At 42.9% G+C, this 16,033-nt stretch overlaps 1 protein-coding gene across 2 annotated transcripts; it reads left to right on the forward strand.

Annotated features, from left to right (window-relative positions):
- Positions 1 to 279: 279 nt before the first annotated feature.
- LOC310664210 (mitogen-activated protein kinase kinase kinase 20-like) lies at positions 280 to 14,740 on the forward strand (the record flags this gene model as incomplete). 2 transcript variants are annotated; one of them, XM_083413062.1, is made up of 5 exons in its annotated part: positions 280 to 397; positions 8,040 to 8,156; positions 10,526 to 10,600; positions 11,716 to 11,866; positions 14,058 to 14,740. In XM_083413062.1, exons 2-5 carry the CDS (start codon positions 8,055 to 8,057, stop codon positions 14,738 to 14,740), a joined length of 1,011 nt encoding a protein of 336 aa, XP_083269188.1. In that variant the 5' UTR covers positions 280 to 397; positions 8,040 to 8,054. The 2 variants fall into 2 exon arrangements, with proteins under 2 accessions (XP_083269188.1, XP_083269189.1); XM_083413063.1 differs by lacking the exon at positions 280 to 397 and adding an exon at positions 3,332 to 3,470.
- Between the last annotated feature and the right edge of the window lie 1,293 nt (positions 14,741 to 16,033).

Here is a 16,033-nt window from a genome sequence, read left to right on the forward strand (position 1 = left end):
TTAATCTTTCAGCTGTTCATTGTGCCATCATAAATACTTTCTTTTCAGCACAGTTGTGGGGACTGAAATGAGCCCACTAATTGCCTCCCATTTCGACTGACATGTGGTGGTTTAGTGGAAAGGGAACACAGCGGGAAGAAGGAAATAGGAGGCTGAGAAAATGAGAGCTAATTATTTTCACTGCCTCATGTCAGGCTCTGTGTCAGCCTTGTTTTTACAAACTGGAAGGTTTAGCACTAAATAAAACAAACTGGCGTCATGTTTTTATATACTGGCAGTGTCATGGAAGCAGCTGCAGATCTCAAAGACAATATAATGCCTGCGTTCGCATGGACACCATCTGACAGCCACCGTGAGCCACTACTAATGAGGATATCACAGTGGTGCCAAGTGAAAGGTGCTGAATTATGTATGATTCTTCATCAGTACAGCAATAGTCCTGTACATCATTATGAGACATTGTTTTGCTGAAAGAGATTAAAACATTCTTAGTTCCAGACCTTGCAACCCTAAACACACTACAAGAGGTTATTGATGGAATTTTGAGGGAGAGTTTCTTGCAGATATTTTTTTTTTAGGGTTTTTATCGTTTATTTATTATTTATTATTATTATTAAATCTCTCTATCTATTTCCCTTTCCTTCTCTCTCTCTCTCTCTCTCTCTCTCTCTCTCTCTCTCTCTCTCCTGGGACAAAGCAGTGGTGGGTCATGACACTATATATAAAGAAGAGAAGCAAATTAACCATACTTGTGTTATCTCCCTTTAAATCGGGCATAATAAAATGTAGTGTAGCAGAGTTAGCCTTAATGATAAATAACCCAGGTGCTCACACTATAGAAGTTCCAACTCTTATTGCCTTTAAAACAGCAGGTTTCAGCAGCTGAGATAGATAATAGCAGAGAATGTAAAGGAGCTACTGGGAGCTTAAATTATCAACATGCTACGACTTTTAATACCAGCATGATCAGGCTTTTCCTTTCCCCCATGTTTGTTTTATCTTACATTACATCTTATATTTTTCAATACCCAGTTGCCTGCTATGATGGCACTTCCATTTTTTCCTCTCATTTATCTTCCTTTTCTGTTTCTCCTTTAGTTTGCTGTAATTCTTGAATTAAATAATAATAATATGTTCTAATTTATAAAATTCATATTTTGAATATAGGCCTCCTTCAAAACTGATTATCCCTCCCTCCCCACACCTCAAAAAAAAAGTTGTGAATCTTCTGCAACGTAAAATATTACAGTGGTACCTTGGGTTACATACGCTTCAGGTTACAGACTCTGCTAACCCAGAAATATCACCTCGGGTTAAGAACTTTGCTTCAGGATGAGAACAGAAATCGTGCCAATTCTATGACTTCACACTGGGGTTCAGATAATGTATGTAAGGGAAAGTCACCATGTTCAGGAAGCAACTTGAGTTTTTTAAAGCCTCACCAAGAGTACAGATTTGATCATTTGTGGAGGGGATAATGTTTCATAATTGCTTTCTCCTTCCATGGCCACTTTCAAAATCTCCAGAATTTTCAGTTGGTTTTAGTGTTTTATTATTATTGCTTTTCACAATTGCTTCCTCAGATTTTAAAGAAATGTCATATTGTATAATTTGCTTCTACAAGCTTCTGTCTTGAGACCTTTGGCGATTAGGATGGGATTTCATAGATGACATAATACATCCCTAGCTTCTTTAAATATTAAATAATGATATAATACAAATGTCTATGTTAAATAATAAAATAATACTGCTTTGCGGAGTGTTCTGCTTCCTATCGTTGTAACACATACAATAATGTGAGGGAGGCTAATAATCATTCACACAACATGGTAAACCATGGTTTACCACTGCATGGATGAGGTTGAGCAAAGCAACATTTCCTCATGGGCTTCTCTTGAAGCTTGTTTGGCTCCAAAGTATGAGGATTTTGGCTTTCACGTTACATTAGAACCAGAAATAAAACAACTCTGCCTTATTAAACATGCACGCTTCATTACTCGTGATTTGAAGTTGGCTTGTGTTGAAAATGGCCAGAGTTTGTTTTAAACCATGATCTCTGCTTTGAACAGAATGCTAAGCTGGGATTCTTTTTTTTTTTTTAAAAAAAAAAGCTGCTTCTTCTTTTCCAGTTGAGCTAATTCTGGCTCAGCTACATAGCCCTAAACCATGGCTTAGCGTCGTGAATAAATGCAACCAATCTCTGTTGCTGCACCTCATAGCTCATGAAGGGTGAAATCATTATGCACAATAGTTCTTTGGCACAGGAGAGCAGGGGTCAAAGGGGGTCGGCGACCCACAGCTCCTTCTTCTGGATCTAAAGAACTAATGGACAGCGCTGCTTCTGGTCCACTTTTAATAGTATGAGGCTATCAGATCTGTTTAAACTGTCAGAGTAAGAGATGCCATGGTTTTTACATCATGGCTTTACATATAGTTTTTGCTAAGTAGCAAGTGTAGTTTTTTAGTCTGTGAGAAATGATGGGGAAACTGCGAACCTATAAAACAAACAAAACATTATAACTTCCATTCTTCCACGTGAAGTTCTCCATGGGGATCTTCAATTAGCAAACCCTTTGCAATGTGATTTTGTTGTTTGTGGGTGTTGTTTCTTAGACTAAGGCTGCAGTCCTAATGTAGGAGGTAGGCCCTGTGAAGACGACTGAATAGCCTTACACAAAGTCCTTCTGGGTTTTTGCTGGCAGTGCAGAGAAGTGCTCTTTCTTTCCTCCATCCTTTTTCATGATTTTATTTTTTGAAACAACTGTTTCCCTCCCAATAGAAACAATGGGGAGAGAAATCAGGAGAGATTTATGCTCTAGCTTCTGAGCCTCTCTCTAAAGCTCTCTCTAGGTAAGAATCAGATGCAGTCAAACACAACATTGCTAGAGTAGACATGAAGGTTGTCTCAGTCCTCCAGCCGGAACTTCCTGCTTTCCAGGACTGAGACGAAACTTCCTATGTGTAACTTGAGATGGAGTACAGTGGTGCCTCGCAAGATGAAATTAATTCGTTCTGCGAGTTTTTTCGTCTTGTGAATTTTTCGTCTTGCAAAGCACGGTTTCCCATAGGAAATGCATTGACGGTTTCCCATAGGAATGCATTGACGGTTTTAAGATAAAGGCGCAAGACGTTTTCGTCTTGCAAAGCAAGCCCATAGGGAAATTCGTCTTGCGAAGCAACTAAAAAAACAAAAAACTCTTTCGTCTTGCGAGTTTTTCATCTTGCGAGGCATTCGTCTTGCGAGGTACCACTGTAGAAAAAACCAGAACCATAGTCTGGCGACCATCTTGTCTCTCTTGTCTTTATCAATGCCATCTTAACAACAGCACTACTAAGATGCACCCTTGGCTCCAACCCAAGAGAAGAAAAGGGGGGCTTTCTCCCATAAGGAGATAGTCAACACATTTAAACTATGTTATAACCTTTTATGTCTGCCTTCTGGGAACCTTTGTGTGAACAGATGATTACTTGTGAGTAAACGTTTTATACAGAAGACTGTGTAGCGTCTTATTTTAGGAGGGATTAAACAGGGGAAATACCAGGAAATATTTACAGAGACTCTAACGAGTCTGAGCAGGCTATCTGCTGTGCGTGTGTTTAAAAAAAGGGGAATGTTAACTCTGCTGATTTTGTTGAACTTGTAAAGACAAGTTGGGATAGGGTATCTTAGGCAATATATCCTCCCCTGCATCCCTAAAGATTCCCACAGAGCCAGGGTGTAGTAAGCGTCTGCAACAGTGGGAAGGCAGGATCTCCTCCTCTCTTGTTGGAGCTTTTTCTCCAATGGAGAGGGAGTCCTGCTGTATCCTGAGGCCACCTTCCCAGGAACCACAGGATGCCAGATTTAATTTCTGATAAGCTGTATGATGCTTTCGTGGAAGGTGTGTCTGTGTTAACATACAATGGAGAAGCTGTGGTCCTCCAGTTGTTGCTGGACTCCACTCATGCGTAGCCAGTAAAACCAACGGTCAAAGATGAGGAGAGTTGCAATGCAGCATCTCAAGGGCCACAGGTGGCCCATCCTTATACACACATGGGGGTAAGTTCCCATTGTAACCAGACTGTCTTCTCAGTAAACACGGTTAAGATTGCACTGTGCTCAGGGGCATAGCATGGGCGGTGCTAGGGGGCGTTGCCCCTGGGTGCACAATTCTTGAGGGTATGTAAACCATGCGCCCCCAGCGCCCGCTGCTCCTCTTTGCCCACCAAGGGCTGTATCGGCTGGCCAGGCTCCCCCCTGCACGGGGGGCAGGTGGCTCAGCATGGTCCCACTTTGCTCTGGCGGTGGTGGGGTTGCTCCGTCAGCGGCGAGGACTGGGCTGGAATTCCCTGCCCGGCGCATGCATGCCCGCCCCGGGCACTGGCAACTGAGGCTACGCTACTCCCACATTTCAGGTTGTGCCTGGGGCTAATAACTGCAACTTAACAGAGGACCTCTAATTATTTCAGGTCTTGGATTTTGTTTTGTCTTTAATCTTACCACATATTCAGTGACTCTGCTGAGGCCTTGTTTTCCATTTTCCAAATGCTCAACAACATCTTTGCAAAACATTTACATTCTTTCTGCTCCAAGCTCTTTGTAGCGATAGCGCCATTTCCCAGCACAGTAAAATTAACTATGGTCGCTGTACCATTGCCTGTTATTCATCTCCTGCGGAGCAAGGTCAAGTTACAGTATTTTATATGTATCTGAATTTCTGTATTTTTGCCACTGTAAAGTAGACCATCCTGTGACATGAAACCATTGAGGGTCAAGAAGCCATAGCCTGCCACTTTTCGTTTCGAGATGTATTGAAGCTTGCGGGTTGATGTAGAGATACTGTACAGGGAGAAAATATATATATTTGAGCTCACATGCAGGGTTTCAGGGTGCGCAAGATAAAAATGGAAAGCAAGGGGACTAAAAAGTGAACACATATAACCAAGTCTAAATTGAATATAGTTAATTATGTAATCTTATATTAAACTTCCAAAATGGTACTGCTCTGTCATATGCTGGCAGCAATGTAGCTTAATTTTAGATTCCCCTAAATATTTATCCTAGGGCTAACTCCTTAAGAAGTAGCGGGTCAATGCTAACCAGAGTCGAAAGCCTTTCTTGACGGCAGATACAGCAGCAAGGCCCCTGGAGAGTCATGAAGTAGCTGGGGTCATTTTCTGGCAGCTATGCCTAATTATCATGACTACAGTGATACAAGTTAATATGGGTTGTTCCCATACAGAAAGAAGACTGGTCCATCTGCTTAAGGTTTTGCTGAAACTGATTTAAAACAAACAAAAACATATGAAAACACAATAATGAATAAGAGCCCAAATATTTTACATTTATGTCAACTGCATGGACTTAGGAATAAGAACATTTTACAGGGATTCGATACAAAACATGGTCTTTGCTGTTAAATCACGTGGAATGTCTTTTCATTGCCATTTTAGCATTTGTTAAGGATATATATATCCCTAAGGAAGTCAGACTATCCTCCACCAGGGCCAGGGCCTTTTCAGTGATGGCTCCAACCTGGTGTAATGCTCTGTCTCATGAGACTAGGGCCCTTCAGGTTTTAACCTCCTTCTGTCCGGCCTGTAAGACAGAGCTATTCCACCTGGCCTTTAATTTGATCTTTTATTTCCCTTCCCTTCTCTTCTCTTCCCTCCCCCTCCCCTTTTATGAAGATCACCCACTCTGAGACCCCACAGCTAATTCTCCCCTGGCCTCCTCACTGGCCCAAGTAGGACTAATTCAGCCAGCTAGCCCTGGTGACTATCTAATGCTTATTAGATGGATTTCCCCCAAATTGATTTTTGAACTTTGAATTTTATTGTTATTCATGGTTTTTATACTGTATTTTATGCTGCTTCTACAATTAAGTGTTTTAAATTTGTTGTTAGCCGCCCTGATCCCGGTTTTCTGAACCGGGAAGGGCGGGGTATAAATAAATAAAAAAATTATTATTGTATAGAAAAAAATTATTCTCAATGTCCTGTTTTTCTTTGCTGTACCGTGCACAAAAAGAGCAGGTTTGGTGTGGTGGTTGTAGGACTTGGACTAAGGACATTTTGGTTTGAATCCCTGTTAGAAGATCGCTAAAGTTGTTTTCACACACAGAACTCTTTAGTGATGCTAAGGGGTTGCTTTTCTATAATTAGCTGGAAGCAGGTTTAAAACATTGGTTACCCACAGCTTTTAATACAGTGCTATATCAATGCCCTACCCAGTGGCCAAGGCCCCTCTGTAATCTTTTCTCACAAGTCCTTCCTAATGTTAATTAAAAGGTTCCTCTTTCCTTCTTCTTTTCATTTCATTGCTTCCTGTTGATCACAGCTGAAGGAGTAATGCTGAAGAAACTAATTGCCCCAATGTCACTCCTAACTGGGTCGTCATTAATTCCTACTTCCACTATCAGCAGAAAACAGGCAATAAAATGTAATTAAAGGCACAAAAGCCCCCCCAAAGCCAGAATGATGCACAATGTAATTAAAGGCACAAAAGCCTTGGCCACATTAGATTGCTGGTGTGGCAACTCTCTGGTTCCCCCCCTTCTTTTTCTTCTTTATTAATCGCTCTTTAAAAACACGAGGTATCAACGTAGAAAACAGTGGACTACAATTACTTGTCACCAGCATTGTCTGACTTCTCTATAAAATGGGAATGAAGACAGGGTGGGCTATTGGTGGAACACCTTGGGTGGCTGAGCCATTCACCACATCCTTGTGTGATAGGGATAAAATGTGGATCGGCCAATGATGTTGCCCTGAACAGCCGAGAGGAAGGAATATATATATATTTTATCTCTGCTGAAATTGAAATTCTTTTAATTGTTGTTGTTAATCACTCTCTGGTGCCTTCCTGGGAAATGGAATCATGAAGTAAATACTTAATGAGAAATTGAAAATAATTTGAAATGCCTTGTTTTAAGGCCATTTGCTGTTAATCTATGAATTTTCCTAGACCACTTATTAAAACAGTCCTCTTGCTCTCAAAATAACAGACCACCTGTTGAATGTGCGTAGTTCAAATGGCTTCTCTGATCCTTTTAGGAAAACATTCTCCAGGTGCAGATGTAAATAATATTCTAACTCGGGTGACATTTGCAGATAACAGACTTCCTCAGCCTGTTTCCCTTCAGCAACTCTTGGACTAAAACTACCATCAGCTCCAACTGGCATACCTGTTGTGGCAGAGCCTGATGGGAGCTGTAGTAACAGGTGGAGGGCGCCATGCTGAGAAAGGCTGTCATATATGTGGAACAGAAGTCCTTAAGTTTTGTTCTCTTGAGACTTGCTTGTTTCCTGCATGCCATCCACATTTTCCTGCTTGCTGATGCAGAATACTTGAAAGGCTTCCAAATTTGTGCTTTGTGGCTGTGAGCCAGCTAAAGCTATATGTACATATAGAGACGTAGCATATTCGGAAAGATGAAGTTTATTTAAAAGATTTCACTGTGGCCCTTTGCAACGCTGCAGGAAAGGCAACCTGTTTAAGTTTTAAATTACTGAAAAGCGGGTTGTCTTTTTATCCTGTGGTAGGAATTTCAGGGGGACGCGGGTGGCGCTGTGGTCTAAACCACTGAGCCTCTTGGGCTTGCCGATCAGAAGGTTGGTGGTTCGAATCCCCGCGATGGGGTGAGCTCCCGTTGTGCGGCGGTTTGTTCCGTTGTGCTAGAAGCTTAGTCATGCTGGCCACATCACCCGGAAAAACTGTCTGCGGATACACCGCAACCCCAGAGTCGTCTGCGACTGGACTTAACTGTCAGGGGTCCTTTACCTTTACCTTTTTTTAAGGAATTTCAGATTAAACCCCTGACCTTTCGGTGTTGTTTGGGGATAAGGAGCATCCCCAAACCCATTTAAGAACCCCTCTTGCTGACAAGTAAGGATTATTTCACATTAAAATGGAGTTTGGATGCTTCAGTTCCTAAGATAATATAAAATCGATTAATTTATTGGGGTTTCTATTTTTATTTTTTTGCTTGGAGACAACAAAAAGTCTCAATTGCTCCAGTGTCCAGTTTTGATATTCTGTATTTTCTTTTCCGTGCCAGGACTGTAAATGGAAGATGTACATGGAAATGGATGGGGATGAGATTGCAATAACTTACATAAAAGACGTGACATTTAACACTAACTTACCTGACACAGAGATTTTAAAGATGACAAAGGTAAGGTTCTGTTTACGGGCTTGAAGCTTTCATGATTGCCTAGATCTCGAACAAAGGTATTAAAATACCACAGCGGCAGACTTTTGTGCCTATAGAAACTCATTCTGCTGGCAGCTTTTAAAGACCCCCCACCCCTTCCCACATTTGTATCACAATAGATTTTTTTCCCTGTTAACATTACCTTTTCAGTCATGGTAATAAGAAAGCGATGGCACGCTTAAGATATTACAATTAAAGTGTGTGATTTCTTGGTTCTGTAACAAGGTATATCGTACATCAGACAATGTACAGACAAGTTCTAAATGAGAAGAGTGTTCATCAAGGTGTGCTGAGAAAATAAAGTGTTGGCCTTTGGCAGCAATTTATGTTATTAAAATGGGGAAATAAAACAGGTATATTTAGTGGGAAGGTGTCTTGAACCAGGCCTATAATCACCAGGATTTATGAGGTTTGGCCAGGTTCCTTCCATTTTATGAAGGGAAAAACCCACAGCAGATTCATGGTAGAAATGTGCTATTCTAGGAAAACTGCTTCTGGACTAATAATAATGGCTTTTCCACTGGTTTTCCACACAATTCGAAAAATCGCACTGTTTTTCTTGTATGTTCATTTCATATTATCAGCCTGTTTGTTATTTAAACTCAGTCTTTCAACTAATGCTAAAATGCTTCTTCAGGGGGAAAAATGATTAGGAAAGGACGTTATTGTCAGGGAACCATCCCTGACAGTTATCTTTAATTTTTATTTGTTTAGTTCAAAGACAGAAGAACTGCAGGAAAACACAGGGTGACAATAGAGTGGTTTATGGAATTCTATGGGTGTCCCATAAAAACGGGGAGTGATTGAAGAATGGCAATTCCACCCTAAGGGCCTGGTGTGGAAGTAGCCCTAGACTCAACCTGCAATTTGAATGTGTCCTCTTCCAGCCTTCCTCAACCTTGTGCCTTCTTGATATTTTTGACCGCAACTCCCGTCATCCCTGACTGTTGGCTTTGCTAGCTGGGGCTGATGTGAGCTGTAACCCAAAACCTCTGGAAGGCGCCAGGTTGAGAAAGACTGTTGTGTTCATTGTTTGAAATCCTGTTGGGTCTTCTGAAAAGTGTGTAAGATGTAGCCTGTCAGGGGAAGGGGTCTGCAGTAAGGAGGAGAGGTGGGGAAAAGCCCAGCTGCACAAATGGCCTTCTGCTTGGGCAAGTCTGGACCCAAGCCTTAGTATTAGAGCTCATTCATAATAGTAATACTAATAATAATACTTACTATTATTATTATTATATATACCCTGCCCATCTGGCTCGGTTTCCCCAGCCACTCTGGGTTGCTCCCAACAGAATATTAAAAACATGATAAAACATCAAACATTAAAAGCTTCCCTAAACAGGGCTGCCTTCAGATGTCTTCTAAAAGTCAGGTGGTTGTTTTTCTCTTTGACATCTGGTGGGGGGGGGGGTGTTCCACAGGGCAGGTGCCACTACTGAGAAGGCCCTCTGCCTGGTTCCCTTGGCTTCTTGCAGCGAGGGAACCGCCAGAAGGCCCTTGGTACTGGACCTCAATGTCAGGGCTGAACGGTGGGGGTGGAGATGCTCCTTCAGGTGTACTGGGCCGAGGCCGCTTAGGGCTTTAAAGGTCAGCATCAACATGTTGAATTGTGCTCGGAAACGTACTGGGAGCCAATGTAGGTCTTTCAGGACCGGTGTTATATGGTCTCTGCGGCCACTCCCAGTCACCAGTCTAGCTGCTGCAATCTGGATTAATTTTAGTTTCTGTGTTACCTTCAAAGGTAGCCCCACATAGAGCACATTGCAGTAGTCCAAGCAGGTTTTCTGCAGCCTGGTACAGTCGTACCTTGTTTTGCAAGTGGGATCTGTTCCGGAGCCCCAGCTGCTAGCTGAAAAGGACACAGGGCAAAGCGCTGCGTCTGCGCACACACAAGTGGCAAACCCGGAAGTAACTGGCTCCGGTACTTCTGGGTTTGTTGTGGACGTTCGCCGGAATGGACACTAGATGAGGCGGACATTTGCAGAGATATTACTGTAAACCTATTTTTAAGGGCATATGCCTATGACTAAACTTCTAACCAGCAATGAGTATACAGTATGAAATGAATCGGTCAGTTGGTTGCATAGAAAACAATAAAAGCATGACAAAAAATGAAATGCCTAAAGATGAAAATAAATCATGGAAGACATGCAGGCCAAACGAGACATCATGTGCTAAGATTTGTACTTTTGTATTTATTTAGTCATTTGACACAGTTTCTGTGTTTGCTTGTTTTCACTCTTTCTGAAGGACAGAGGATGGATGCATAGAAGTTGATTCGCACAATGAGGCAGAAAACAAAAATGTTTCTTTCGTTTATTTTTATTTTGCAGCCACCATTTGTAATGGAGAAATGGATTGTGGGAATAGAAGACGATCAGACTGTGGAATGTTTAGTTACTTATGAGGTAAGTGTTGTGGGTGGGTGGGGAGCCAACCAGCTCCTTTTGCCTGTAGGGTTTCAGAATAAGGAGTTAACATGCCTTAACTTTCTTGCCCACTGTAGTCAACGCCAAATACTGTAATTAATTTTAAACTACCAACTTCTCATGCGAATTTGAATGCCATCTTCAGAAATCACACCCAGACTCCTAGCTGGGAAAGCTTGCTCCCTTAAGTGTAATATATATATATATATATATATATATATACACACACACACATACCTTTCTTTTCTCTTCCTTTTGAGTAATGGTCGGTGTAGGTGGTGTTTGTTGAACAGACAATCTTTCTTACCTTTTTGGCAAAACGCTAATTAGCAGAGCAGAGGAACAACAGGGGAAGGGAAAGGGCAAGAGGGAAAACATAAAATAAAACCTAGAAGCAATTTAGCTATGTATAATAGGATGGAAATTAGCCTTTGTATGAGTAGATTTTTGGATACTTACAAAAAAAAAAGTGTTTAAAGACCAATGGGATATTTCACACTGAGGCTAATAATTGAAATTTCAGCTCTGTCCTGTGGCATGCATTCAAGCAGTGAGAGAGCGATATAGGAAAATTCTGGACCTCGCCTGCCTCAGAAGTGAAGAACAGTAGCTTTCTATTAACAGGAAGAATAACCCTAGGTTCCTTTCAGACTGTAGCTCCTCACAGGTCTCAGAGCCTGACAGCAGGATTAAAGAGCTAGCCACTATAGGCAAGCTACCATAAGGGAACCTCAGCAACAATACCTCCTTAGTGCCTACCTCTTCTGGCAGAAAAGATTATTTACTTGAAGCACTACATGATCTCATAATTACTAAACGGTTCTGTTAAAAGGCAGCCATTAAAATCTTGCCCTTGTTCAGTACACTATTTTGGGCTGGGGGGGGGGGAGAGAGAAAGCGTAATTTGCCGCCAGATTGGTTGCACAACTGAAAAAAATTCTTTGCGGCCAAACTAAAAGAGGATATTAAACAAACTCAGCATGAGAATTTATGGTATCATCAATGTCACAATCCTAAGTTCAGTGTCTGGACAAACACTGCATGACTGCAATGAGGGTCTTTATTTTTTTGCTTCTGAATAACTTGTTGAACAGAGCATTGTCAGAACTCCAAAATCCACCAGACATATCCAGCCAGTGGAATGGAGTAAAGTGAAGCTTCAAGATGAGGTGAAGTCAATACAGCTTAAAATACAGACATCGCTCCCAAACTCAGAAGGCAACCCTCGGAGCAGATCCAATTCCAGTAAGTTTAAATTCCAGTAAGTTTCATGATGCAGAGTGTTGAAGGAAGGACATAAGTAAACAAAACCAAACAAGAAAAAACACACTCCCATTAGCTCATCTCATTCACTCAACAAGAAATGAAGGCATCTCTCTAAAATGCCCTTTTCTCAGAGAAATGTGTCTCATATTCACACTTACTAAGAACTTTAGAGTTGTTTTCCAGCATCCATTGGATCAGAGCTTTCCTGACATAGCAATTTCGTAGTTTATTTCAATGGACAAAAACTTAACTGCAGATAGTAAAGGTACAGGGACTCCTGACCATTAGGTCCAGTTGTGACCAACTCTGGGGTTGTGGCGCTCATCTCGCTTTATTGGCCGAGGGAGCCAGCGTGCAGCTTCCAGGTCATGTGGCCGCTTCTGGCGAAGCAGAGCAGCGCACGGAAATGCCGTTTACCTTCCCGCCGGAGCAGTACCTATTTATCTGCTTGCACTTTGACGTGCTTTCGAACTGCTAGGTTGGCAGGAGCAGGGACCGAGCAACGGAAGCTCACCCCGTCACAGGGATTCGAACCGCCAACCTTCTGACTGGCAAGTTCTAGGCTCTGTGGTTTAACCCACAGCGCCACCCGCGTCCCTTAACTGCAGATAGTACAAACAGCTAGAAGTCTGTCAAGTCAATGAATAATGCTAGAAGAGCTTTAAAAATAAGTGTGTGCTGTTTAGTCGTGTATTTTAGTGTACAGTTGTATCTACTAATTTGTATATAGGATCTGCCTAATTTGAAGGGTGCATAGACGGGCATTGCACAGTTATAAACACTTAGAATTGTTTGAGCAATGGAGGTCATGTCTTCGAATGCTAAATCCTGCTGAAAGAACCAACTTTCCTAAGAGTGTTCTCAACACCTGCGTCAACATTATTCAGTGACTGCAATCTCCTTGGAAGGAAAAGAGCTAACAACACAGCTCCCCAAGCACATTGGCAGCCCCGCTATAAGAAAAGGGCTGATTGATGGCCTGTAAGGGACTAGCTGGATGAGGAGGAGTGGTGGAATCTGCCCAACCAAGAGCCCCACAGGGAAGATGCAGAGGAAGAGGATTTCCAATCTGGCAATTGATGGTGGGACACCAGTCACACAGGCGAGGACAAGCTGGGAAGTGCTGGAAGCATGGGGCTTGAGGGACAGCGAAGAGAGGGGAGCAGACAGGTGCCCCAGCACAGGACCGGGGGATGAGATTCCTAGTTTGAATGGAGGCACAGGCAGCGATGATAGAGAGGAGAAAGACCTTGCCCTCTGACAGCTTCTCTACTGACATCCTGCCTTCCCCTTCCACTTCTAGAATGAGGTGGCTGTAGCTGCATGTCGCTGAACAGCAAGCCAGGCAGGCACAAAGGGAGTCCCATGTAGGTTGCCGTAACAAGCAATCACAGAGAGAGAAGCCTGACTGCTAAGGAGGGGCTGCAAACCAGTCCAAACAACGTCTTCGTTTAGACAGTTTTACCCATTAGAAATCTCCGTAAATTCTTTGTTTTGCCTCCCTTAATAAAGAAACTACCGTATTTTTCACTCTATAAGACGCACCAGACTATAAGACGCACCTAGTTTTTGGAAGAGGAAAACAAGAAAAAAAAATATTCTGAATCCCAGAAGCCAGGACAGCCAGTGGGATAGTTGCGCAGTGATCCCGCTGGCTGTCCTGGCTTCTTGCTTGGCCACATGCAGCCTCATCCCCTGCCTGGGAGAGGCTGCGCGCGGCTAAGACTCCCCCAAGAGCTGCGCTCCCTTTAAAGAGCGTGTGGAGTGTGTGTGCGGCTCTTGGGAGCTTTTCCCCTAGGAGGGAGAAGGGCAGCCCTGAAGAGCCGCACACACGCTCCATGTGGCTCTTTAAAGGGAGCGCTGAGCAGAGCCTCCCGCCTGCATTCGCTCCATAAGACGCACACACATGTCCCCTTTTTAGGAGGGGAAAAGTGCGCATTATAGAGCGAAAAATACGGTGACTGCAAGTGAGCTAAGCAGCTCTCTCTTTCTCTCTCCAACCTGCGAACCAACTGCCCTGCCTGTCAGACTGTGACACAGCCAGACAGCCCACAGATAACAAGACACCGGCAACTATGCAAAGTCATGGACAGCCCTTACTTTTGGCGCTTCCTCAGAAGGAAATCCATTACCTAGAATTCAAAATCGATGCCCTCTGTTTTTCTTCCAGGTATTGATGCCCAATGGATGAATGCACTGAAACTGCGCCGAGTGACCAGCAGCCCTTCTCTCCAACGTTCCCGCCCTCACAGCCCTAACGGTTTTTTGCCGTACCTTCAGGACCAAGGCACCTACGCTGCCGCCGTGAGACGGACCCAGGTTCCTGTAACCTATCAGATCACTTCTCTGAGTCAGTCGAGAGGATCGTCTCCCACACCGTATTTATCATCACTGCATTTGAACTCAAAGGGAAGCAGCACCTCCAGCGCAGCTTCAGACAGCCCTTCGGAAAGAGACAGGTCCAAAACTAAAAGCAGGCACAGCTACCACGGCGGCGACTCTCGTAGTGTGTCAGGAAGTGGAAGGCGCTTTGCAAGAGGTTCGGGGGGTGCTCAGGTGGCTGCTAGGAACCCAGAGAAATTCCGCAGGCATTCCCAGCCAACGTACAGTCAACACTCATCGAGGTCACATGACAGGAAGTCTCCTCATTACCCCCAGCAGCCCAAGTTGATACCAGGGATGCCTTTGAAAACTGAAAGCAAACCCAAAATAGAAGAGGAAGAGGGAAGCAAAGTTGGCGAAGGCGGATGGACCAAAGTTGATTATTCGAAAAAGTCTCATCGGCATATCGTTGGCAAACAAAGAGAAGAGAAGTCAAAAGGAACTGGAACCAGCCAGAAGAAAGTCCATTGATGTTTTTTTGAGAAATAGGTTTTATTTTATTCTTTTGGACATTTAGTTTCTACAGAGAAAGGTGTGGGGGGTGTTTTTAAAGATTTGTCTGACAATGAATGTGAGACTAGCGCTATTGAACATGAATACACTACCTCTCATGGAGATCAAACCCACAAGTCCACGACAAGCATGGGCTGTTGGGGTTTCTACTCACTGCAGCCTGGTGAATAGGATGCTATTGTTTGCATTGTGAATAGTCACATGCTGCAAGTTCTCTTTGCTTCCAGTTGGGTGCTCATGATTTTAACTTACTGTATTTTTTGCTCGATAAGACTCACTTTTTCCCTCCTAAAAAGTAAGGGGAAATGTGTGTGCATCTTATGGAGCGAATGCAGGCTGCGCAGCTATCCCAGAAGCCAGAACAGCAAGAGGGTTTGCTGCTTTCACTGCGCAGAGATCCCTCTTGCTGTTCTGGCTTCTGAGATTCAGAATATTTTTTTCCTTGTTTTCCTCCTCCAAAATCTAGGTGCGTCTTGTGGTCTGGTGCGTCTTATAGAGCGAAAAATACGGTAATACTTCCACAAGTGTTAAATTAAGAAATAACCATAGTTTCAGTCTGATCCTGTAGGGATAGGACCACAAAACACAACTGCCTCCCACCCACAACACAATGGCTGAAAAAAAATGTGACTGGAAAGGTTATCCTTTCCTTACTTATGCAGCTCTCATTACAATAACCTGTCCTGTTGAGTTTGTTTCTCCCGATCTGCTCACTGCACCCTACCCAGGCTCCTCTCTGGTGATGGGGGAACCCCAGTCCTCCATTTAAAGATGCAGTCCCCACATATTTCCTTTGGACTAATTCTTACGCTCATGAAATAATTTAATACTGTATATTCTGCAGAGAAGAGCAAACCAAATAGAAAAAAAAATAGCCTTGATCGCTCTTGTTTTATTTTTTTATTGTTTTGGTATGACTATTTATTAACATATGGCAAATGTTTTTTATTAATTGCATTTTAATTGTACCCAGCCTTATAAACTACTGTTAATACATGCTATAATTCTACTGAGGTACCTTTGGGGAGGGATTTGTCTTCTAAGACTCTGGTCCTGAACACGAAAGTAAGTCCCACTGCATTAAATGTTACTTTTGTCTGAGTAAACATGCTTTGGATTGGAGAATGTTTCTTGTTGGCTTTGGCAATGAAATTTTTAACTCTGTATAAACAGAAAACAAAGCTTAGCATATTCAACCGCATCAGTCCGTTATGAAAAGGAAATGGTTTGAGGGTTTGTTTTCAAATCTTT

This window comes from Podarcis tiliguerta (assembly GCF_965153285.1).
Source record: "Podarcis tiliguerta genome assembly, chromosome: 1".
NCBI lineage: Eukaryota > Metazoa > Chordata > Lepidosauria > Squamata > Lacertidae > Podarcis > Podarcis tiliguerta.